This window comes from Diorhabda carinulata, chromosome 10, assembly GCF_026250575.1.
Source record: "Diorhabda carinulata isolate Delta chromosome 10, icDioCari1.1, whole genome shotgun sequence".
NCBI classification, from domain to species: Eukaryota; Metazoa; Arthropoda; class Insecta; order Coleoptera; family Chrysomelidae; genus Diorhabda; species Diorhabda carinulata.
In genome coordinates, this window is record NC_079469.1 from 15117189 (window position 1) to 15142632 (window position 25444).

The 25444-nt window shown below is 30.2% G+C and overlaps 4 protein-coding genes across 4 annotated transcripts; 3 read left to right on the forward strand and 1 right to left on the reverse strand.

Annotated features, from left to right (window-relative positions):
* Positions 1-201: 201 nt before the first annotated feature.
* LOC130898535 (uncharacterized) lies at positions 202-3406 on the forward strand. The gene is made up of 6 exons (XM_057807915.1): positions 202-421; positions 1087-1204; positions 1864-2010; positions 2076-2230; positions 2692-2987; positions 3232-3406. Exons 1-5 carry the CDS (start codon positions 282-284, stop codon positions 2873-2875), a joined length of 744 nt encoding a protein of 247 aa, XP_057663898.1. The 5' UTR covers positions 202-281; the 3' UTR covers positions 2876-2987; positions 3232-3406.
* Positions 3100-4582, forward strand: LOC130898533 (dynein regulatory complex protein 9-like). The gene is made up of 4 exons (XM_057807914.1): positions 3100-3555; positions 3752-3946; positions 4031-4162; positions 4215-4582. The coding sequence occupies exons 1-4, from the start codon at positions 3100-3102 to the stop codon at positions 4425-4427; spliced, it is 996 nt and encodes a 331-aa protein (XP_057663897.1). The 3' UTR covers positions 4428-4582.
* A 148-nt stretch (positions 4583-4730) lies between these two features.
* On the reverse strand, positions 4731-6449 carry LOC130898503 (mitochondrial chaperone BCS1). The gene is made up of 5 exons (XM_057807859.1): positions 6025-6449; positions 5827-5966; positions 5559-5771; positions 5173-5506; positions 4731-5099 (listed from the first exon to the last, which is right to left on the reverse strand). Exons 1-5 carry the CDS (start codon positions 6345-6347, stop codon positions 4808-4810), a joined length of 1302 nt encoding a protein of 433 aa, XP_057663842.1. The 5' UTR covers positions 6348-6449; the 3' UTR covers positions 4731-4807.
* Positions 6450-17578: 11129 nt separating this feature from the next.
* On the forward strand, positions 17579-25162 carry LOC130898883 (retinal homeobox protein Rx-A). Its single transcript, XM_057808473.1, has 2 exons — positions 17579-18070; positions 21581-25162. Exons 1-2 carry the CDS (start codon positions 17652-17654, stop codon positions 22320-22322), a joined length of 1161 nt encoding a protein of 386 aa, XP_057664456.1. The 5' UTR covers positions 17579-17651; the 3' UTR covers positions 22323-25162.
* Positions 25163-25444: the final 282 nt, after the last annotated feature.

Consider the following 25444-nt stretch of genomic DNA (forward strand, 5'->3'; position numbering starts at 1 on the left):
GATTAAGATAAAAACAAACAAGCTGAAAAAGTTAATGACGAAGAAAAACTGTAATACGTAAATTGGGAAAACATAATACTGATAATATTGTTTCTTAAATCAGCACATAGATGGCGCTACTAACTATTGGTTCTAGTGGTACACAAATTGATGATTTTAATGGACAAACAGATTCTCAATGTATAAATTAGAATATCAACATATCACTTTATCTCTATTACAAGTATATAATGAATATCTCGATATAATCAGTGCAAACAGTGGTAAAATAATCGTCTACGATGAATATCTTTTGTCGATTGTTGTTTTTATTCGCTCTAGTGAAAACACAAACTATAAACGTCGATGATGTATTCAAAAACATTAATTTCGAAGCGATTTCACAAGATGTCGTTGGTATAATAGAGAACGATATTTCCAGGTTAGTATATTGAATTAAATACGAGTTGATTATACTAAAAAAAAATTGACAAATACGAGGATGGCCCCTGAAGTACCTGTTTCGACCTAGAGATGGCGGTGGCCTAGAAAATACGCAATTTTCCCACATAATGGTTTTTTAATCGATTACCCAGCTCAAAAATTAAATAAACTAATATTTTTTTTTAAATTTCGAAGTAAAAGTAAGGCTTATTTCATAAAATAAAAACGAGATGGCACTGGCAACACCTGCTTTGGTGAAAAGAAACTTTCTACATATACATGGATATAATATGGGTTGGAATACATTGATTAGGGATTGAAAAACATCCTAAAACATCATTCGATGTATATTTTAATATTTTTTTAACTTTCTAAATGCTTCAACTTTTATTTTATTGAATTTTGACAGTAGACGGGGAGGTTTTCACCCCTTACAATACTTAGCTCATATTAGATTATAAAGTAAAGGGTAAATAGGACTTAATTCCAAAAGTTCACGCAAATCCATTCGTCTTGATTTAATTCTGAGGTGATATAATATTTTAACCGTTATTCACTGGACTATGAGTAGAAAATTATGTAGGAAAATACACTACAACAGCAAAAAAAAGTGACAGTTGGATTTTTTTATGTCTCTAGTCGAGTTGTTTGGTTTATTTTCAGGGTTTCCGATATTGACGTTTTAATAAATGATTTTATCGATAAAATCTTTGCAAATATACAAAATCTGATGAGAAATAATAATATGAGTACAATTGACATACCAGATGCCCATTTGCAGGTGAGTTTGTTGTCCCAAATCTCTACTAACATTTTCTTTGAATTGTGTTTGTGTTTCGGTTACAATTATTTTATGATTTTAATAGAAAAACTTACGGTAATCACCCTATACGTTGAAATTTATGTTTTAACAACGACAAAATGGTCGTTTTCTATCAAAAAAAGCCCTAAATCTGCCCCAACAAATTTTAACAAGGAAATACATTGTTCTTTCAGACAATCTGAATCATTTGGATTTGCCCTCGTATCAACTGACAGTTATTTCATGTTTTTTTATTGAAAAGCATAAGAGAATCACCCTGTACGTTGAAATTTAGCTTCTAACATATAAATTTCAACTTATTTCAAGTTCTAAATTAACCCCAACAAATTTTATCCAAAAAATACCAAGAAAATCGCAAAAATTTCAATCAACCAACGTAAAATATACAAGATTTTTTTTCTATTTATAAAGTTATCTAGAATATCTTAGTCTGCATACCATTTTGATACGATCTTATCTCCAGATCACAATAAAAAGTTCTTCAATTTCAAATTGATACTTATAAAAAAAATCATATTGAAATCGTCGATTAATAATTAATAATTATATACGGGTACTAGTGAGGCAAAACTTTTAACTATAAATAAGTAAATAAAAGTAATATCAAATATTTACAGTTCGACCCTGCTGGTCATCTCGATCTGAGAAACGGAACTTTACAAGACTTAGACACGATTTCACGAAGAGAAGATGTTCATATCAAATACGATTCACTGAATAAAAAAGTCTCTCTAACAATCCCAATCAAATTTGATAGTCTTAAGGTCGGTATAAGCATCGAATTAACGTAAAACTTTATGGTATTTACCAGAAATTTTGTTATTTTCAGTTCTTCTACGACAATTATCATGCTAAAGTTCTATTTATTAGTATATCCGGTTCAGTACACGGTTCTATTGAGAATATCAAAGTTAATGCTGAGCTTAGTTTTGATTTTAACACGTACACTGCGTTTCTCGATCATTACGATATGAAAGATTCAGGGTAAGTCAAGTAAACAATTCCCCTGTTAAATCACGCAACCAGATATACACTTATTCATTAGTATAGGTATTTAATTACACATTTCCCCTGCCACGTATGCAATCGATTATACAGTTTTCCTATTGAATCACGCAACCAGTTATACATTTGTTCATTAGTATAAACACTTAATTACACATTTCCCCTGCCACGTATGCAATCTATTATACAATTTTCCTACTGAATCACGCAACCAATTATACACTTGTTCATCAGTATAGGCACTTAATTATACATTTCCCCTGCCACGTATGCAATCAATTATATAGTTTCCCTATTGAATCACGCAACCAGTTATACACTTAACCATTAATATAGGTATTTTTTTCTTTAACGTAGGCAATTTGTTATACGCATTTACTATTAGTGTATATAATAAATTGACAGATTTTGTATTTACCCTGTTTTTATTTTGATTTTAGTAAAGTTACTATCAAATTTACTGGAAATGGAGTGGTAGATTGGTTATTGAACGCAATGACTGCCGTTGTGGATAGTTTTTTGGGTCAAGTTATAGTGAACGTATTGGCGAAATTGATAAGAGGAAGTCTCAGAGAATTTTGCGATAAAATTAATGAAGATATCGCTAATATACTTAATCATTAAGAAAAAGTTGCTAACGGTTATTATAAATTTTGAGTAAATATATTTGAAGAAGCGTTAATTTGAGTTTATCTTCAATTTCAATCAAATTTTGTGAATGACAAAGCATTAGAGGGTCAGTATACATATTAATAAGTATCATCATCAGTTTTTTCACTTTCACATAAAAGTAATGATTGATTCTGATTATAATAGACGTTGCTAAGTGTAAATATCGATTAAATAAGATGTCTTTAACACAACTCCCGAAAAAGTTCTCTCTAGAACTAATTATTTCTGTAATACAGGAAATAGTAGATCAATTGATCATTTTGAGTACGGTAAATCGATGGCCAGATGGAATAATCTACGATTTTCAGTATAAATCAGTAAAAGAAAGATTCGGTGAAGAAAATCGAAGTCAACTGAATAGTTTACCTGAAGAAAATTTCAATTATATAACGGCGATTGTTACGAAATTGTTGGAAGAATTAAAAGTTGAAAAAAGCTTTGAAAAATTTTCATATATTATAAAAGTATTGAAAAAATTAAAAACCGATGAAGAAGATTTACTTAAAGAGACTAAACATAAAGAAAATGAAGTTAAAATACTTAAAAAATTCATCGATAACGAACAAATTGTTTATATCGATAAGATTATGGAATGTATGGCTGATATAGGGGTGATTAAAGATCAAATTGAGGTGAGTTTTATCATCCAGATATTAAATACTCATAACCTTTATGGGTTTGCTTAATTCAGTATCAAAATACCTTTCGAATGAGGTATTACGTGATCCACAATTCAATCCGCATCTGTATATACGAGAGTTTTTTTATTAAATCGTAAACTTTTCAAATAACCCTCGTATATATGTGGTATTATTAATCGCTTTTCAGAATACTCAAATCGAGAACGAGATCAAATCGAATTACATCAAGTGTTACCAAAAATCCAAATACGAAATGAAAATTTTGGAATTGAACCAATGGATAGAAGAAGAAAACGGAAAAATAGATAGAACGAAATTAAAAATAAATCAAGACATTCGTGTGAATAGAGAAATACAAGCAGCAACGAAGGAAATGACTGAAGTAAAAATATTCATATGAAAATGTTTCAATATGCATTTTCATTTACGAGATATAGTACTACAAAGTTACTTAATATGTTTATAGGAACTGGAGAGTAAAATTGAGGAATGGAAAGCTAAATATAACGAAAAATTGAAAGAAATGAACGAAAAATTGAATATACTCAACGAAAAATATAATAAACAATTGGAAATTATCAGGAATTTTGAAGAATTAGTAAGTAGATAACAACAAATTATCTATAATTAACCTCGTATATTTATTTTAGCATTCAAAACGCCAAAAAGAAATAAACGACTATAAACAGTATAAAATCGAGAAGGAAATATTGAGAATTGAGAAAGAGAAGAGGAACAAAGCGGCTACGAAAATAGAGGCTTGGTGGCGAGGGGTTATGGTGAGAAAAGGCTTCGGAAAATATCGAAAGAAGAAGGAAAAGAAAGGAAAGAAGAAGAGTACAGATAAAAGAGAAAACAAGTGAAGATATAGATACTATAATTCAATTTAATACACTATTAATCTGTGCAATTATTTATATTATTCTCTACTCGTATAGGCAACTAATTATACATTTTTCCTATTATTGTATACAACCAGTTATATAGTTCCCATAAATATAGACAACCAATAACACAATTTTATTATTTACTTATGCAACTCATTACACGTTCACATATACGTATAGGCAACTACTTATACTTTTCCCCTTTTAGCGTATGCAACCATTTATACACTTTTTCATTAATAGACTCAAAAAATTAGGGAAAATGAAACAAATTCAACATCAAATCATATTTTTTAATTAAATAAATCAAAACGGAACATTTCTTATTCATATTTCAACTAATTTTTCTACAAAAATTAGATTTCTACACTTTTTCTGATATTAGTGCCATTTCCTCCAAAATATTCGCAATTTTTCAACACTTCCTCGAAATTCGAATGTTTATGCACCATAAAGTAACCCTGCACTTGAGCCGGACTGATATTATCGTTATATTTCGCTAATTTCTCAGCAAAAACTTTCGCTTGACTTGGAGCCTCCGCACCATCGTAAAACCTAAGAAACATCTTCTCGATTTGACTAATCGAACACCAACCGATATACTCCTGTACGTCTACCCTACCCGGTCTAATCAGAGCCGGATCCAATCTATAAATCACAAAAAATCCCCGTATAAAACCAAAAAAAATCAACCGAGAAGACCGGAAAGCACAAAACTCACCGTTCTCTATAATTCGTCGTCATAAAAACGATCCTAGCTTCTGTACTAGCCACGCCGTCCAAACAATTCAATAACCCGCTAAAAGTGATCCTGTTTAATCCCTCATAAGCCGCTTTCTGTCGCGGGGTATCCTCCCTGGAAACGAACGCGGCATCGATGTCTTCCAATAAAATGATACTCTGTTGAGGCGCGACGCTCAGAAGATGATTCAATCGGTCATCAGATAAACTCCTTTCAGATAAATTCAATATACAAATGGAAAAACCCAATTCACCAGCTAATGCGGTTATATAAGATGATTTACCGCACCCTGGTGGTCCGTAAAGGAGATAACCTAATAGAAAAATTTTATAAAAACAAATCGTTAAATTAGAATCAAGTATTACCGCGTCTATATGGTATTCCTCGGTCTATATACCACCCCGGGTTCGATATAAACTCCCGGCAATCGTTTAAGACCCTTTCACTTATTCCTTCATCTAAAATAACTGAAGAAATCGGTCGTTTTCGTCTAGGATGCCCTAAAGGTCTCCATTCGCTTCCCATTGCGTTGTACATAATCGTTTTACCTTCGTGCTTTTCCAACGCCATCGTTCGTGCTATATATAAATATAAACTACTACTTTTCATTTAAAAAACTATGTAATTACTAACCTTCTTCTAATATATCAAAAAACATTTGTTTATTCTGTCCTAAAGCCGTTAATTGTACCGTTTCCCAAGGCGTCCCCATATGTAAATCTAAAGCGTGCTGTTCCCTAGTTCTTTCCACCCGTATCCACGTTCTACCATATCTGAAGCAATTATTTTCTTTTTGTAACAAAATAACTAATTCACGAATTCACTTCATACCGGAAAAAATGCGTTCCTATGCTCGGTATGAAATCGTATTTAGTTTTTATGAGTCCGCTGTCTTTTTGTTCGAAACTAGTTTCGACGCTTAAATGTTGAGTTTGTCGTGCACCTTTAGTCGTCATCCATTGTAATAACCACTGATACGATTTGTCTCTGCAAGGCACTTCAAGTGTGATCATGTAATGTCTACGAAATAGGACTAAAGAAGCTTGGAAACCTTTTCTTAAGACCGCTGCCGCGGCGCCGACGCCGAATAAACCGAAACCCGCGCCGAAATACGGGTTATCTGATAGCGTGGATAAATATTCGGTTAAAGGCATTATTTATTATATCAAAAAACATACGAAAACTAATTTATAAATATAAAATTGAGATAACTTAACCTTATTTTGAAGTAACATGTCAATTCATAACTGACATATGTCATTGAGAATAATAAACTTGTTTTTCGAAGCATACATTACTATGACGTCATTAATGTTAATAAAATTATAAAGTTCATCGTATTTTCATGAATATTATAAAAACTTCTGAATTCTTTGATTAATCTAATAATAAAATAATCAAAGTTTCACGATATTTTCACTTCAAATATTATTAGTTTAATATATTGATCTAATAATTACTTTATTATCCTAATAACACGAATAATAATTTCCAATCAAATTTTCACGACAAAATTTATTCTCTTCGCTTAGCTGCTCATTAGAATATGCCTAGCATAATAATTTGTGCTAAATAATGAATTTCTATCCTTTGAATATCTATTTTCAAGAATTCTCCGTCGTTAATTAGTAGATTATTTTTTTTATAAGAAAACTTACGTAAACTGATTTATATATATAGAATCGAATATATAACTTAACCTTATTTTGCTTATTTTGAAATTACGTGTTAATTGAAAAATGACATATTTCATAAACAATAAAAGTGTTTTTCGTAACATATATCAAACATAACATATTAATGACGTAATTAATAATAATAAAATTATAAAAGTCATCGAATTTTCATAAATATCCTTGAAATTACTGAATTAATTCTTCAATCTAATAATTATTGTATTATTCTTAAAACAAAATTATCAAATTTTCGCGATACGTAAATTTCATTCCATTCATTTAGCTGTTCATTAAAATATGCCTAACATACCTAAATAATGAATTTGCTAATGAATCTTTTGTCCTCTAAATATCTATTTTTAAGAATCCTCCGTCGTTAATAAGGAAATGATTTTTTTTAACATACAGAAACTATTTTTTAATAATCAATTACTGTGGGAATATAAAAACAATATTATTAATCAAATTATATATACACGGTGGATCATATAGAGTTATTTTTTAATAATATAATGAATTAAATAGTATGGAATGTTATATATAAAAAAATATTAATATATATACAGGGTGTCTCATTTGTTTTTCACGTAATATCGATCTAGATACGTTGAAATAAATAAGACAAAGTGACCTATAATATTTTCCCACAATATCTCAAAAATAATGACGTGGGAATCCCGCATACGACTTGAAATTGAACCTTTAATATTTTATAGTATCTTACTTATAAGTACCCCTCAGACGCGTGCTTTATACCCATATGAACGCTCTTAAAAGTCACCCCTCAGAATTAACCTTGACTAAATCAGAAACGTACTCGCTCATTCGGTAATGACGGTATGAAAAAATCATTTTTCTATATAAATAGAGCCTGTTAGTTCATTATTACATCTTGTATGTGTAACACGACGTTTCGACATTTAAATAACTCACATAACTTCATATTTGCTGGTTTTTTACAAGAAACGACAAGTTTTAAAATTGAATATATAAAATACCTCCCTGTATGTACAAAAATCGATTCGACACCCTATTAAAATCATCATAGTGGCATATGGTGGTCATGGTGGTAGTAAAGTTATAATTTAGTCACTTCATTCCATATCTAAATTGAATATCAGTGGATCTGTCGCAATTTCAACAATGGAATTTTTTTTTACAATTAGGGGATGATAATAAAATGTACTTGTACCGTATTTATGTTAATTTATTATAGGAAGTAATGAGGGTTTGATAAGTTTACTCAAATGAATGCTAATAGTTTTATAATATCGATAAAATTGAATATACTAAAACCTAACCTAACAAATTTTACTATAAATTACAAATCACCTTGTATATAAACAACGTTAATATTTATCTAATAAAAATTGTTGCATGGTGTGTGGTTAATTGTTCAAAATAACGGTATTTCGTAGTAGGAAAGAAGAATTGAGGAGTGGGTCGAAAATAAAAAAAAATTCTCGTCCGCGGCGAATATGTGATGATTGCGTGTCCCGCATAAATGACACCATTGGACATGTGACCCCTACACCATCAATTGAGCGAGTTAAAACTAAATTGATTCTAATGGGGTCTTAATTGAACCTAATTGTCGAGATGATACAGTTCTGCAACAAGTGTATAGATGAAACTTTTATTTTTATACTTTTATCTATACAGTACGTAGAATTTTTTCTTGCAATACAAGTTTTATTCGTTACGAAATTAAAAGATGGCGGTGTAACGTCACGTGTGATGACGTGGTGTATAAATTTTTAGTTAATTTTACTTTGTAGTTAAATTTTGGTTATATAAGTACAATTTTAGAAAATAATTTCGAAATTTTTCGATTAAAATTACACTTTAGTAACGAAAATAATGTAAATGATTCCTGTGTTGTTATTATATGACAAATGACGTGACCTAACTTCAGGGCGTTGACCAAATATAATACACTACATATACGCTTTTAATTTTTTTTTATTCACATTCTAATTATTTATTTGAGTACAAAAAATTACAACAAGGTCATTTCAATAGACGGATGAATATTTAAAAATAATAAGTATAATAAAACCTGTTTTATCGACTGGTTAAAGTTATAAAATAAACGTCTACCACATATACGTTAACACGTTCACTGCCGACTTGAAACACGTTAACCTTTTTTTTGGTTTATAAGTTTTTCATTTATTTTCGTTGTACTACGGTGTTAGCTACGATCCTAATAGGTTATTATGTTACGAGGGGCAAAAAAAAATTAATTACCTTGGCATTTATTTTTAAAATAAGAGAGGATATATTTCATAGGCTCCCAGGTGCACAAATTTTGATAAATAACATCAAAAATATGAGAGAAAGTAATAATATAATGACTATATACAGTGCGTTATGTTAAATCTGCCATAATACTAATAATAATAATCGATATTATATACGTATATACCCAGAAAAAAATACACATACACTAAAAAAAATGTAGTAGGTCCTAGAAGTACCTGGCATAACAAAGAAAACACGAAAATTTTGGAAAAAATTAATTTCGATATACTTTTTATAATAAGAATTTGACCAACGAGCTATTTTTTCGAATCTAGGAACAGAAAATAATCAGAGGGGGCTAAATCTGGCGAATATTGTGCAACTCCAACTTTAATTCATTAATTTTGGTCATTGTGTGAGCTGGTGAATTATCTTGGTGATAAACTTGGTAGTTTTTGCTTGATTTCTTCGCTCAAACGTTGCAATAAATTTGCATATTACACGTCGTTGATTTTTCAAGATATTCAATGGAAATTATACCAAAAAAACCGACGCCATGATGTTGCCTGCAGACGGAACAGTCTTTGTCTTCTTCGGAGCTGATTCTTCCTTTTCAGTCAATTATTTTGGTCGTTGTTTCGTTATTTTGTTTAGGGTTTGAAGTGATGGACCCACGTTTCATCCATGGTTACAAAATGACGCAAAAATTCTTTGAAACGTTGCCAAACACTCGTTGGAAACATTTCCACGACGCTGATTTTGTTTCAAACTGAGCAAACGATTTTTTTGGTCTAAATTTGAGTTAATATGCAATGTACGGTATTTTTTGGAATGCCTAATTTGTCTGCTAGATCGCGAACTTTCAATCAACGATCATCCATGGGTTTTCTTCAATATTTCTGGTCGACCACTGGGTTGCTGGTCTTCTCAATTCGTACGGTCTCGTTTAAACGATGCTAACCTATATTTTACTGTAGATAACCGACGAAAAATCTCACCCAGAGTAGAAAGATTCAATATTCCCGTATGACAATTTTGGTGGATCCAAGGAACCGTTTTTTTCTTCGTTAGAAGTTCAAAATGTCACTTATCCAACGAAACAAACACAGTTAATTAATCCCTCAGTGGGATCGACAAATTTCAACAATATTTAACCGTTTTGGGGGCCTGATTAGCCAATCAATAATCAGACGAATACAAACTTGAAAAATGATGTTCATTGACTATCTGGAAAAACTTGGAATTTCGTTTTCCATAAAAAAAATCGAGTGGGATACAAAAACGATTCAGTTCACGTCTGGTATCCTATTTAAACCAAACCTCCTTACAGACAGGTACAGGAAGATCAATCAAAATTGCTGGCAATTGATATTGAAAGAACTCTATCTGTAAAAGGCTCAAATAGCACCCGTTCTGAGTACGTTCACAAATGTCAAATGTCAAACTTTATGATAGTAATGTCAGATTTGACATATTCATATCAGTGTTGCCAAAACTTAAGTATAAAATGGGAATTGGACTGAATAAATTGGGACTTGAACAAAAACGAATTTTCTCCAAAACCCTTTGACCGATTTTAAGATTCTTCTTTTTATATTATAGCTTAATTCATCAGGAAATTAATCATTTTGATTTCGTTCTCAGTTACGTCGTTTTTTATTATATACAGAGATGAATAAAAATAATGTTCAAGAATGAATAAGCTTTCATTTCGAACACCCTGTAAACTGAATCGTGCATAGAAAAGAATTTTTATGAACATAACAATGTTGCCATAAATTGGGACGTGAACAAAATCTCATTTTCTCCAAAACCCTTTGACCGATTTTAATATTCTTTTTTTTATATTATAGCTTGATTCATCAGGAAATCAATCATCTTTATTTCGTTCTTAGTTACGTCGTTTCTAATTATATACAGAGATGAATAAAAATAATGTCCAAGAATGAATAAGCTTTCATTTCGAACACCCTGTATACTGAATGGTTCATAGACGAGAATTTTTACGAACATAACAATGTTGCCACATCATTTCTGAACATTTTCTTCTTTTTTTCATTGAAATATCTCAATTTTTAGATAAATTACAGCACTTTATAAAAATCAAAATGGAAGTTGGACTGAATAAATTGGGACTTGAACAAAATCTCATTTTCTCCAAAACCAATTGACCGATTTTAGGATTCTTTTTTTTATATTATAGCTTGATTAATCAGGAAATTAATCATCTTTATTTCGTTCTTAGTTACGTCGTTTCTAATTATATACAGAGAGGAATCAAAATAATGTCCAAGAATGAATAAGCTTTCATTTCGAACACCCTGTATACTGAATGGTTCATAGACGAGAATTTTTACGAACATAACAATGTTGCCACATCATTTCTGAACATTTTCTTCTTTTTTTCATTGAAATATCTTAGTTTTTAAAGAAATTACAGCACTTTGTAAAAATCAAAATAGAAGTTGGACTGAATAAATTGGGACTTGAACAAAATCTCATTTTCTCCAAAACCAATTGACCGATTTTAGGATTCTTTTTTTTATATTATAGCTTGATTAATCAGGAAATTAATCATCTTTATTTCGTTCTTAGTTACGTCGTTTCTAATTATATACAGAGAGGAATCAAAATAATGTCCAAGAATGAATAAGCTTTCATTTCGAACACCCTGTATACTGAATGGTTCATAGACGAGAATTTTTACGAACATAACAATGTTGCCACATCATTTCTGAACATTTTCTTCTTTTTTTCATTGAAATATCTTAGTTTTTAAAGAAATTACAGCACTTTGTAAAAATCAAAATAGAAGTTGGACTGAATAAATTGGGACTTGAACAAAATCTCATTTTCTCCAAAACCCTTTGACCGATTTTAGGATTCTTTTTTTTATATTATAGCTTGATTCATCAGGAATTCAATCATTTTGATTTCGTTCTTAGTTACGTCGTTTTTTATTATATACAGAGATAAATAAAAATAATGCCCAAGATTGAATAAGCTTTCATTTGAAACACCCTGTAAACTGAATCGTTCATGGACGAGAATTTTAACGAACATAACAATGTTGCCAAATCATTTCTGAACATTTTCTTTTTTTTTTCATTGAGATATCTTAATTTGTAGAGAAATTACAGCACTTTATAAAAATCAAAATAGAAGTTGGACTGAATAAATTGGGACTTGAACAAAATCTAAATTTTCTTCAAAACCCTTCCACCGATTTTAATATTCTTTTTTTTATATTATAGCTTTATTCATCAGGAATTTAATCATCTTTATTTCGTTCTTAGTTACGTCGTTTCTAATTATATACAGAGAGGAATCAAAATAATGTCCAAGAATGAATAAGCTTTCATTTCGAACACCCTGTATACTGAATGGTTCATAGACGAGAATTTTTACAAAAATACCATTGTTGCCAAATCATTTCTGAACATTTTCTTTTTTTTTCATTGAGATATCTCAATTTTTAGAGAAATTACAGCACTTTATAAAAATCAAAATGGAAGTTGGACTGAATAAATTGGGACTTGAACAAAATCTCATTTTCTCCAAAACCCTTTGACCGATTTTAGTATTCTTTTTTTTCATATTATAGCTTGATTAATCAGGAATATTATTATATAGACTTTCGAGTACATTCACAAATGTCAAATGTCAAACATTATGATAACAATGTCAGATTTGACATATTCATATCAGTGTTGCCATATCTCGAAACTTAAATAGCAACCCTCGTAAATTTCAAATGACAACAACAATTGTAGAATATTGGTCTGAATTGCATTAAAGAATCTGTTCTGGTTAAACTGATATACGTACTAAATAGTCATTGTTGCTAATAGGGAAAAATTGGGTAAATTGATAAATTCACTTATGGGTTATTGAGGCAAATGCGTGCGCCTGCCTTTTGATTCGTTAACTTTGTTTATGATTAGCTTAATTGACATATTGTAACTGTTAATTTCTTTTAATTTTGTTCAGTTACGGGTGATCTTTCGTAAGGGTGAAACGTGTCCCGTTGTGTACTTATAGTGTTTGAAAACAAAGTTCGAAGTTGTAAGGTAAATCGAACGTCGTTTATTTAACGTAATCGAAGTAGTGTTCGCGAAATTTATCCCATAGCGATAGTCGATTGTTGATTTTATCACAAATTCACAAGTTTATCTTATACGATACGGATAATATAGAAATACGTCAAATTTAAATGACAATTTGACATATTTCAACGTGAAAATGCTAAAATCTATTCGAGTGACATCTATGAACAGTAAGTACAGGTTTATGTACGCCAAGATGTCGGTTGTTTATTTTTAATTGATTCGGCACGTCGTAACATAATTTCTGAAATTTACCACACGTTCTAGCATTCATAAGAGTATTGATATAAATTTTTAAAAGTTTATTATTTTTACTCCGCCCTTATTTCTTCTTGCAACGCGCTAAACGCTTGCTTACGTCATCAGCGCCGATCGAGGTTATATTTGAATTGTTAGACAATCTTTCCAAGAATTCTCTAGCTTCTCTATGTCGTGCTTGTAGGAGGATTTGTCTTTTTCTTTTTATTGAGATATATCAACTTTCTAAGAAATTGTAGCACTTTAGAAATGAACAAAATAGAAGTTGGATTGAATGGATTGGGATGTGAACAAAATCTTATTTTCTCCTAAACCCTTTGACCGATTTTAATATTCTTTTTTTTTATATTATAGCTTGATTCATCAGGAATTCAATCATCTCAATTTCGTTCTTAGTTACGTCGTTTCTAATTATATACAGAGATGAATAAAAATAATGTACAAGAATGAATAAGCTTTCATTTCGAACACCCTGTAAACTGAATCGTTTATAGACGAGAATTTTTACGAACATAACAATGTTGCCACATCATTTCTGAACATTTTCTTCTTTTTTTCATTGAGATATCTCAATTTTTAGAGAAATTACAGCACTTTATAAAAATCAAAATGGAAGTTGGATTGAATAAATTGGGACTTGAACAAAATCTCATTTTCTCAAAAACCCTTCGACCGATTTTAGGATTCTTTTTTTTACATTAAAGCTTGATTCATCAGGAATTCAATCATCTCAATTTCGTTCTCAGTTACGTCGTTTCTTATTATATACAGAGATGAATAAAAATAATGTACAAGAATGAATAAGCTTTCATTTGAAACACCCTGTAAACTGAATCGTTTATAGACGAGAATTTTTACGAACATAACAATGTTGCCACATCATTTCTGAACATTTTTTTCTTTTTTTCATTGAGATATCTCAATTTTTAGAGAAATTACAGCACTTTATAAAAATCAAAATGGAAGTTGGACTGAATAAATTGGGACTTGAGCAAAATCTCATTTTCTCCAAAACCCTTTGACCGATTTTAGGATTCTTTCTTTTATATTATAGCTTGATTCATCAGGAATTCAATCATCTCAATTTCGTTCTCAGTTACGTCGTTTCTAATTATATACAGAGATAAATAAAAATAATGTACAAGAATGAATAAGCTTCAATTTCGAACACCCTGTAAACTGAATCGTTCATATATGAGAATTTTAACTAACATACCAATGTTGCCACATCATTTCTGAACATTTTTTTCTTTTTTTCATTGAGATATCTCAATTTTTAGAGAAATTACAGCACTTTATAAAAATCAAAATGGAAGTTGGATTGAATAAATTGGGACTTGAACAAAATCTCATTTTCTCAAAAACCCTTCGACCGATTTTAGGATTCTTTTTTTTACATTAAAGCTTGATTCATCAGGAATTCAATCATCTCAATTTCGTTCTCAGTTACGTCGTTTCTTATTATATACAGAGATGAATAAAAATAATGTACAAGAATGAATAAGCTTTCATTTGAAACACCCTGTAAACTGAATCGTTTATAGACGAGAATTTTTACGAACATAACAATGTTGCCACATCATTTCTGAACATTTTTTTCTTTTTTTCATTGAGATATCTCAATTTTTAGAGAAATTACAGCACTTTATAAAAATCAAAATGGAAGTTGGACTGAATAAATTGGGACTTGAGCAAAATCTCATTTTCTCCAAAACCCTTTGACCGATTTTAGGATTCTTTCTTTTATATTATAGCTTGATTCATCAGGAATTCAATCATCTCAATTTCGTTCTCAGTTACGTCGTTTCTAATTATATACAGAGATAAATAAAAATAATGTACAAGAATGAATAAGCTTCAATTTCGAACACCCTGTAAACTGAATCGTTCATATATGAGAATTTTAACTAACATACCAATGTTGCCACATCATTTCTGAACATTTTTTTCTTTTTTTCATTGAGATATCTCAATTTTTAGAGAAATTACAGCACTTTATAAAAATCAAAATGGAAGTTGGACTGAATAAATTGGGACTTGAGCAAAATCTCATTTTCTCCAAAACCCTTTGACCGATTTTAGGATTCTTTCTTTTATATTATAGCTTGATTCATCAGGAATTCAATCATCTCAATTTCGTTCTCAGTTACGTCGTTTCTAATTATATACAGAGATAAATAAAAATAATGTACAAGAATGAATAAGCTTCAATTTCGAACACCCTGTAAACTGAATCGTTCATATATGAGAATTTTAACTAACATACCAATGTTGCCACATCATTTCTGAACATTTTTTTCTTTTTTTCATTGAGATATCTCAATTTTTAGAGAAATTACAGCACTTTATAAAAATCAAAATGGAAGTTGGACTGAATAAATTGGGACTTGAGCAAAATCTCATTTTCTCCAAAACCCTTTGACCGATTTTAGGATTCTTTCTTTTATATTATAGCTTGATTCATCAGGAATTCAATCATCTCAATTTCGTTCTCAGTTACGTCGTTTCTAATTATATACAGAGATAAATAAAAATAATGTACAAGAATGAATAAGCTTCAATTTCGAACACCCTGTAAACTGAATCGTTCATATATGAGAATTTTAACTAACATACCAATGTTGCCACATCATTTCTGAACATTTTTTTCTTTTTTTCATTGAGATATCTCAATTTTTAGAGAAATTACAGCACTTTATAAAAATCAAAATGGAAGTTGGATTGAATAAATTGGGACTTGAACAAAATCTCATTTTCTCAAAAACCCTTCGACCGATTTTAGGATTCTTTTTTTTACATTAAAGCTTGATTCATCAGGAATTCAATCATCTCAATTTCGTTCTCAGTTACGTCGTTTCTTATTATATACAGAGATGAATAAAAATAATGTACAAGAATGAATAAGCTTTCATTTGAAACACCCTGTAAACTGAATCGTTTATAGACGAGAATTTTTACGAACATAACAATGTTGCCACATCATTTCTGAACATTTTTTTCTTTTTTTCATTGAGATATCTCAATTTTTAGAGAAATTACAGCACTTTATAAAAATCAAAATGGAAGTTGGACTGAATAAATTGGGACTTGAGCAAAATCTCATTTTCTCCAAAACCCTTTGACCGATTTTAGGATTCTTTTTTTTATATTATAGCTTGATTCATCAGGAATTCAATCATCTCAATTTCGTTCTCAGTTACGTCGTTTCTAATTATATACAGAGATAAATAAAAATAATGTACAAGAATGAATAAGCTTCAATTTCGAACACCCTGTAAACTGAATCGTTCATATATGAGAATTTTAACTAACATACCAATGTTGCCACATCATTTCTGAACATTTTTTTCTTTTTTTCAATGAGATATCTCAATTTTTAGAGAAATTACAGCACTTTATAAAAATCAAAATGGAAGTTGGACTGAATAAATTGGGACTTGAGCAAAATCTCATTTTCTCCAAAACCCTTTGACCGATTTTAGGATTCTTTTTTTTATATTATAGCTTGATTCATCAGGAATTCAATCATCTCAATTTCGTTCTCAGTTACGTCGTTTCTAATTATATACAGAGATAAATAAAAATAATGTACAAGAATGAATAAGCTTTCCTTTCGAACACCCTGTAAACTGAATCGTTCATAGTCGAGAATTTTTACGAACATACCAATGTTGCCACATCATTTCTGAACATTTTTTTTATCAATTCATGACGATATATCAACTTTAAAAGAAATTACAGCCATTAATATGAATCTAAAAATTTTCATTCAACAAATCATTGCGATGTGTACCGTTGGAAACAAATAGAATAAAAACGATCCAACATCGAGATTCCCACAAGAAAAATATCAATTAATATAAGCCCACATCTTCGTAAATCCACGTGACCAGCATCAAATACCCCGACAACAAAGAGCAACAATAGAACCTGCGGAGCCCTTATCTCGAACGAACCCCTACGCCCTAAACCGAACTCGAAGCCACACCCCTCCTCTACCGAAACCAATGGCGATTTAGTACACAACGTCGCGATTGGTCGTAATCCCGAGTGCCAATTGAGCTCGTTAAATATAAATTGACTAAAATGATCATGTCAGAAGTCAGTTTATCCATTTAAGTGAAACTCTTAGCAATTGTTTGATTAGATAATTGACATAACATCAATTAAAATAATGGAAGGTGGCGCGCCATTTGACGAACAATCTTTCAATGATTTCAATAATCAACCTTTACCTTCGCTATCATCGACTTTACTCAATAAAAATCAGGATAATCTGAACGTGCATTCGATTCAAGTTATGCTGGGGCTGCAACAACAACAACACGACATGTTCGGGACAATTGGATCTCCGATGGATTACAAAGAGACGACGAGGAAGCTGGAAGGATCTCCAATACATCATCAGGACTTGAATGGGCTGTATACGCAGGGTATCGAGGGCCCCAACGGTGGTAAAAGGAAAAACGAAGAAGTGGTTTTATTGCAATCACAGAATTTGAGTTCGAGTGAAATTGGTAGTACGCAAAGTGCTGGTACTAAGAAGAACGATAAGAAGAAGAATGAGAGTGGAGTGAAGAAGAAAAAAACGAGGTGAGTTTTTGTTGTTTATTGTTAGGAGAAAGTTACGCATCTTAAATTTAGATAACTGACCTGGTACTATGGATAAAATGGATGGTTACATATCCGATGCTGTAATTTCTCTAAAAATTGAGATATCTCAATGAAAAAAAGAAAAAAATGTTCAGAAATGATGTGGCAACATTGTTATGTTCGTAAAAATTCTTGTCTGTGAATGATTCAGTTTACAGGGTGTTCGAAATGAAAGCTTATTCATTCTTGGACATTATTTTTATTCATCTCTGTATATAATAAGAAACGACGTAACTGAGAACGAAATTGAGATGATTGAATTCCTGATTAATCAAGCTTTAATGTAAAAAAAAGAATCCTAAAATCGGTCGAAGGGTTTTTGAGAAAATGAGATTTTGTTCAACTCCCAATTTATTCAGTCCAACTTCCATTTTGATTTTTATAAAGTGCTGTAATTTCTTTAAAAATTAAGATATCTCAATGAAAAAAAGAAGAAAATGTTCAGAAGTGATTTGGCAACATTGGTATTCCCGTAAAAATTCTCGTCTATGAACGATTCAGTTTACAGGGTGTTTCAAAAGAAAGCTTATTCATTCTTGGACATTATTTTTATTCACCTCTGTATATAATAAGAAAGGACGTAACTAAGAACGAAATTGAGATGATTGAATTCGTGATGAATCAAGCTTTAATATAAAAAAAAGAATCCTAAAATCGGTCAAAAGGTTTTGGAGAAAATGAGATTTTGTTCAAGTCCCAATTTATTCAGTCCAACTTCCATTTTGATTTTTATAAAGTGCTGAAATTTCTTTAAAAATTAAGATATCTCAATGAAAAAAAGAAGAAAATGTTCAGAAGTGATTTGGCAACATTGGTATTCCCGTAAAAATTCTCGTCTATGAACGATTCAGTTTACAGAGTGTTCGAAATGAAAGCTTATTCATTCTTGTACATTATTTTTATTCATCTCTGTATATAATAAAAAACGACGTAACTAAGAACGAAATCGAGACGATTGAATTCCTGATGAATCAAGCTTTAATATAAAAAAAAGAATCCTAAAATCGGTCAAAGGGTTTTGGAGAAAATGAGATTTTGCTCAAGTCCCAATTTATTCAGTCCAACTTCTATTTTGATTTTTATAAAGTGCTGTAATTTCTTTAAAAATTAAGATATCTCAATGAAAAAAAGAAAAAAATGTTCAGAAATGATGTGGCAACATTGGTATGTTCGTAAAAATTCTTGTCTGTGAACGATTCAGTTTACAGGGTGTTCGAAATGAAAGTTTATTCATTCTTAGACATTATTTTTATTCATCTCTGTATATAAATAAAAACGACGTAACTGAGAACGAAATCAAAATGATTAAATTCCTGATGAATCAAGCTATAATATAAAAAAAAGAATCCTAAAATCGGTCAAAGGGTTTTGGAGAAAATGAGATTTTGCTCAAGTCCCAATTTATTCAGTCCAACTTCCATTTTGATTTTTATAAAGCGCCTAAATTTCTTTAAAAATTTAAGATATCTCAATGAAAAAAAGAAGAAAATGTTCAGAAATGATTTGGCAACATTGTTATGTTCGTAAAAATTCTTGTCTGTGAACGATTCAGTTTACAGGGTGTTATTAATTAAATTGAAATATTAGCATTTTATGTTATTTTATGAATACCCTGTATATTATAATGCTTGTTTGATTTAAAGTGAATCAAATGTCTCGTTTAGATCCAATGAAGTTTAACTTTGTTTCTAATAATTCATAGATCACTTTTTAGGTGATTTTAAGCGCAAAGTTTTCCTTTTTTTATAAAAAAAAATTGATGTAATTCACATTTTGGTGTTGACCATGTTTAGTGATAATTTATGCCCTAAAAAAAGAAGAATGACCACGTGCCTAATAACACGTAATAAAATCGAAACAACTGACGCCAGTACATACCCAACTGGCGTATATATTAAATTGAGTCACTTAATGAAAATCAATTGAATGTGAAAATAGATAAAAATCGCTTTTTTATTTCAATTCCAATTGACATAATTATGCAAATCAGTACTACAAGACATACACGTCGAAGTAATAAATGGACTCATTTGTGTAATGTCTAAGACACCTCGAGAAATAATATATATTCTCAACTCTATATTTTGGCTTTGTCTATGGTTAGACTTTATGTCATACATCACTTATTCACGGAACTAATACCATGGAACAATTTGACCTAAATATTTATCTTCCAGTGTTGACAGATTTTTTAACAATATTTAACTAAGGGATAAAATTTCAAACAATCGAATTTTTGTTTCTAAAAAAAATGTTATGAGAAATTAGAATTACGCGAATTGCGGCTAAATTAGACTTCCCATGGAAAAATGTGTGAAACAAAAGTTGTAGAAAATTGAAAATCCTACAATTTAAACCAATTATTCCACACATAACCTCAAAATTACTGAAAAAAAATGTAAAAATTCGTAATTTTTCCGATTTAAATTTTTTTTCTTACAAAAAAAATTATGAAACCTCTTCAAAATTTTTAAAACAGTGGTGTTTTATGTCCTGAATCCAACCAAATTTTTTATTTTGAAAATCACCGATTCGTTCGAAAGATAATGCGGTTTTTCTAAAAAAAAATGTTATGGGGAATTAGAATTACGCGAATTACGGCAAAACTAGACTTCCCATGGAAAAATGTGTGAAACAAAAGTTGTAAAAAATTGAAAAACCTACAATTCAAACCAATTATTTCACACATAACCTCAAAATTACCGAAAAAAGATGTATAAATTCGTAATTTTTCCGATTTAAATTTTTTTTCTTACAAAAAAAATTATGAAACCTCTTCAAAATTTTTAAAACAGTGGTGTTTTATGTCCTGAATCCAACCAAATTTTTTATTTTGAAAATCACCGATTCGTTCGAAAGATAATGCGGTTTTTCTAAAAAAAAATGTTATGGGGAATTAGAATTACGCGAATTACGGCAAAACTAGACTTCCCATGAAAAAATGTGTGAAACAAAAGTTGTAGAAAATTAAGAAATCTACAATTTAAACCAATTATTCCACACATAACCTCAAAATTACTGAAAAAAAATGTAAAAATTCGTAATTTTTCCGATTTAAATTTTTTTTCTTACAAAAAAAATTATGAAACCTCTTCAAAATTTTTAAAACAGTGGTGTTTTATGTCCTGAATCCAACCAAATTTTTTATTTTGAAAAACACCGATTCGTTCGAAAGATAATGCGGTTTTTCTAAAAAAAAATGTTATGGGGAATTAGAATTACGCGAATTACGGCAAAACTAGACTTCCCATGGAAAAATGTGTGAAACAAAAGTTGTAGAAAATTAAGAAATCTACGATTTAAACCAATTATTCCACACATAACCTCAAAATTTGTGAAAAAAAATGTAAATATTGATATATTTTATGATAATATATGATAAAATAATACGAAACATCACAAAATACTGAACTAATGTCAATTTTTCATCAATTACGATTATTTTTTCAGAACAACCTTCACCGCATTCCAGCTGGAAGAACTAGAAAGAGCGTTCGAGAGAGCACCATACCCGGACGTGTTCGCGCGGGAAGAACTAGCCCTTAAATTGAACCTCAGCGAATCCCGCGTACAAGTTTGGTTTCAAAACAGACGAGCGAAATGGCGCAAGCGCGAACCGCCCCGGAAAACCGGATACATCAGCTCGGCCTCGCCGAGCCCGAACATCGCCACGAATTTCAACAACACCATACCATTCACGCAATCAAACACCTTAAACGCGTCGGCTCCGGCGGATTCTTGGAGCTACCAGTCCTACGAATTGAGCCCACATTTGAATCTCCTAAATAGCACGTCGGGATCTTATTCTACGTACGGATCGCCGGCTTCTTACTCGAGTTTCGGCTCGACGCAAAACAGCTACTCTTACATGCTAAATTCCCATGAAAATCAGTTATTTAGCGCACCCATACGATCCCACGAATATGCCACGGCTTCGGTTAACAACCCGAGTCCGCCCCTGGGTAGGGAATACTCGATGCTGCAGACGCATTCCCCCACTACCGACGAGAATTCGATTGGAGTTAAGATAGAATACGTCGATCACACCGCTGCTTTGAACCAATCGCCGGATTGGTACGAGAACGGATCGCCGAAGAACGACACGACTTATCACGATGATGGACGATTGAAAGAACTCAAATCGGATAACGGTAATCAAACGTACGTGGCGCTGCCTCCTTTTCGGAATTAGCAAAAATTGTAAATAGACATTATTTTTAGGTTATATTTGTTTTTTATCTAGTGACAAATGTGTTGGCGAGAGCAATTTAGTCAAAATTATTTATTTATTGTGGGTGATTTGAGATGTGACGAAAATTTTTCGTAATCTTCGTTGATTTTATTATGGGAAATGGTAGTATTGGTAGTAATGAAGCATAATTTGGAAAGGGTGTAAATTTTCGTCTTAGATTGATAGAAGAAGAATAAAAGTTGTGGGGGGATGAGAAATATACGATTTATGTTCGATAATTTCTAACATAACCTAAAAATTTTTGAAAATAATTCGGTTTTTCCTGGTATTTAATTTTTTTCTGGCCTAAAAATACATGGATTTTTTTCAAAATTGATGGAAAGGTAGAGATTTAAGTCCTTAATAGAACCTCATTTTTTATTTTAGAAAATACCAAGTGGTTTGAAAAATATAGCAAATTTAAAAAAAAGATGTTATGGGGAAATGGTATTACGTAAATTACGGTGAAATGAGACAATTTATCGAAAAATATTGATAATAAAAGTTGTAGGGAATTGAGAGATCTACAATTTACATTCGTTAATTTTTTTACATAACCTCAAAATTTCCGAAAAAAATGCAAATAATCGAGTTTTTTGGACTTTTTATTTTTTTTCTGGTACAATAATATATAGATTTTTGTCAAAATTAGTGAAAAGGTAGAGTTTTTTGTCCTTAATGGAACACCATTTTTTATTTTGGAATATACCGAGTCATTTGAAAAATATAGCAAATTTTAAAAAAAGATGTTATGGGGAAATGGTATTACGTAAATTACGGTGAATCGAGACAATTTATCGAAAAATCTTGATAATAAAAGTTGTAGGGAATTGAAAAATCTACAATTTATTCTAGTATATTTTTTTACATAACCTCAAAACTTCCGAAAAAAAATGCAATTAATCGAGTTTTTTGGTCTTTTTATTTTTTCTCTGGTACAATAATGTATAGATTTTTGTAAAAATTAGTGAAAAGGTAGAGTTTTTTGTCCTTAATGGAACGCTATTTTTTATTTTTGAAAATACCGAGTCGTTTGAAAAATATAGCAAATTTTAAAAAAAAGATTTTATGGGGAAATGGTATTACGTAAATTACGGTGAAATGAGACAATTTATTGAAAAATATTGACAATAAAAGTTGTAGGGACTTCCAAAATCTACAATTTAAATTAGTTTGTTTCTTACATAACCTCAAAATTTCCGAGAAAAACGCAAATAATCGACTTTTTTGCACTGTTTATTTTTTTTCTGGTACAATAATGTATAGATTTTTGTCAAAATTAGTGAAAAGGTAGAGTTTTTTGTCCTTAATGGAACACCATTTTTTATTTTGGAATATACCGAGTCATTTGAAAAATATAGCAAATTTTAAAAAAAGATGTTATGGGGAAATGGTATTACGTAAATTACGGTGAATCGAGACAATTTATCGAAAAATCTTGATAATAAAAGTTGTAGGGAATTGAAAAATCTACAATTTATTCTAGTATATTTTTTTACATAACCTCAAAACTTCCGAAAAAAAATGCAATTAATCGAGTTTTTTGGTCTTTTTATTTTTTCTCTGGTACAATAATGTATAGATTTTTGTAAAAATTAGTGAAAAGGTAGAGTTTTTTGTCCTTAATGGAACGCTATTTTTTATTTTTGAAAATACCGAGTCGTTTGAAAAATATAGCAAATTTTAAAAAAAAGATTTTATGGGGAAATGGTATTACGTAAATTACGGTGAAATGAGACAATTTATTGAAAAATATTGACAATAAAAGTTGTAGGGACTTCCAAAATCTACAATTTAAATTAGTTTGTTTCTTACATAACCTCAAAATTTCCGAGAAAAACGCAAATAATCGACTTTTTTGCACTGTTTATTTTTTTTCTGGTACAATAATGTATAGATTTTTGTCAAAATAAGTGAAAAGGTAGAGTTTTTTGTCCTTAATGGAACACCATTTTTTATTTTGGAATATACCGAGTCGTTTGAAAAATATAGCAAATTTAAAAAAAAAAGATGTTATGGGGAAATGGATTCACGCCATTTACGGCAAAACGAGACTTCCCATCAAAAAAATGTTTATAAAGAAGTTATAGAGAATCAGAAAATCTACAATTTACATGAATTATTTTTTTTACATAACCTCAAAATTTTTTTAAAAACGCAAGTAATTGTTTTATTTTTGTTTCTTTTAATTTTTTTCTGGTACAATAATAAATCGATTTTTTCCAAAATTAGTGGATAATGGGATTTTTTGTTCTAAATCGAACTTTTCGAGCGAAAATGTTATGGGGAAATAAATTTGCGCGATTTGCGGCAAAACGACAATTCTTATCAAAAAAAGGTTAACTGAAACTTGTAAACAATCTACAACTTACTCCAGTTACACCCCAAAATTTTCGAAAAAAAAATTATTGAATGTTCTTCTCCTACAGTACTTCTTGTAGACACCCGGTACATCGTCCAGACACAAATTAAATATTATCAATGTACTTAATTGAACAAAAAACTTTCAATATTGACAAAATTGCGAAACAAAATATTTTGAATCGCCCACAATTAATACATAACCTGAAAAATAGCCATAATACGTTATTTTTTTATGTACATAACCTCAATTATCTCAAAATCAAGATTTATATTTTTTTGTGAACCCCAGTGCCATATATATACATAATTTTAAATACATTCGATATAAAAAAATTATTATAATACCGAAATTGCCTTAGGAATAGTGCCATATTTTTTTTACAATTTTTGTAATGTAAAATGAAAATAAAATGTGAAATAAATAAAATATAATCCTCTATGGGATTTAATTATCCGTATTAATTGTAAAATCAATTAATATACTATTGTTAACTAACAATTCTTAACAGTGAAAAATAATGAGAAACCACAGAGAATCCCTCATTTTCTAAAATAACTTTTAATAAGAATTGAGTTATAAAGAAGTAAGAAACGAAAGGGATGATTTCTCAACATTAGTCCTATAATAATTTAATATTCCAAAAATGATATAGAAACAAAGTGTAGTGTTAAAATAGTGAAAAAATATTACATACATATATGAGATGAATGTTTGAAAA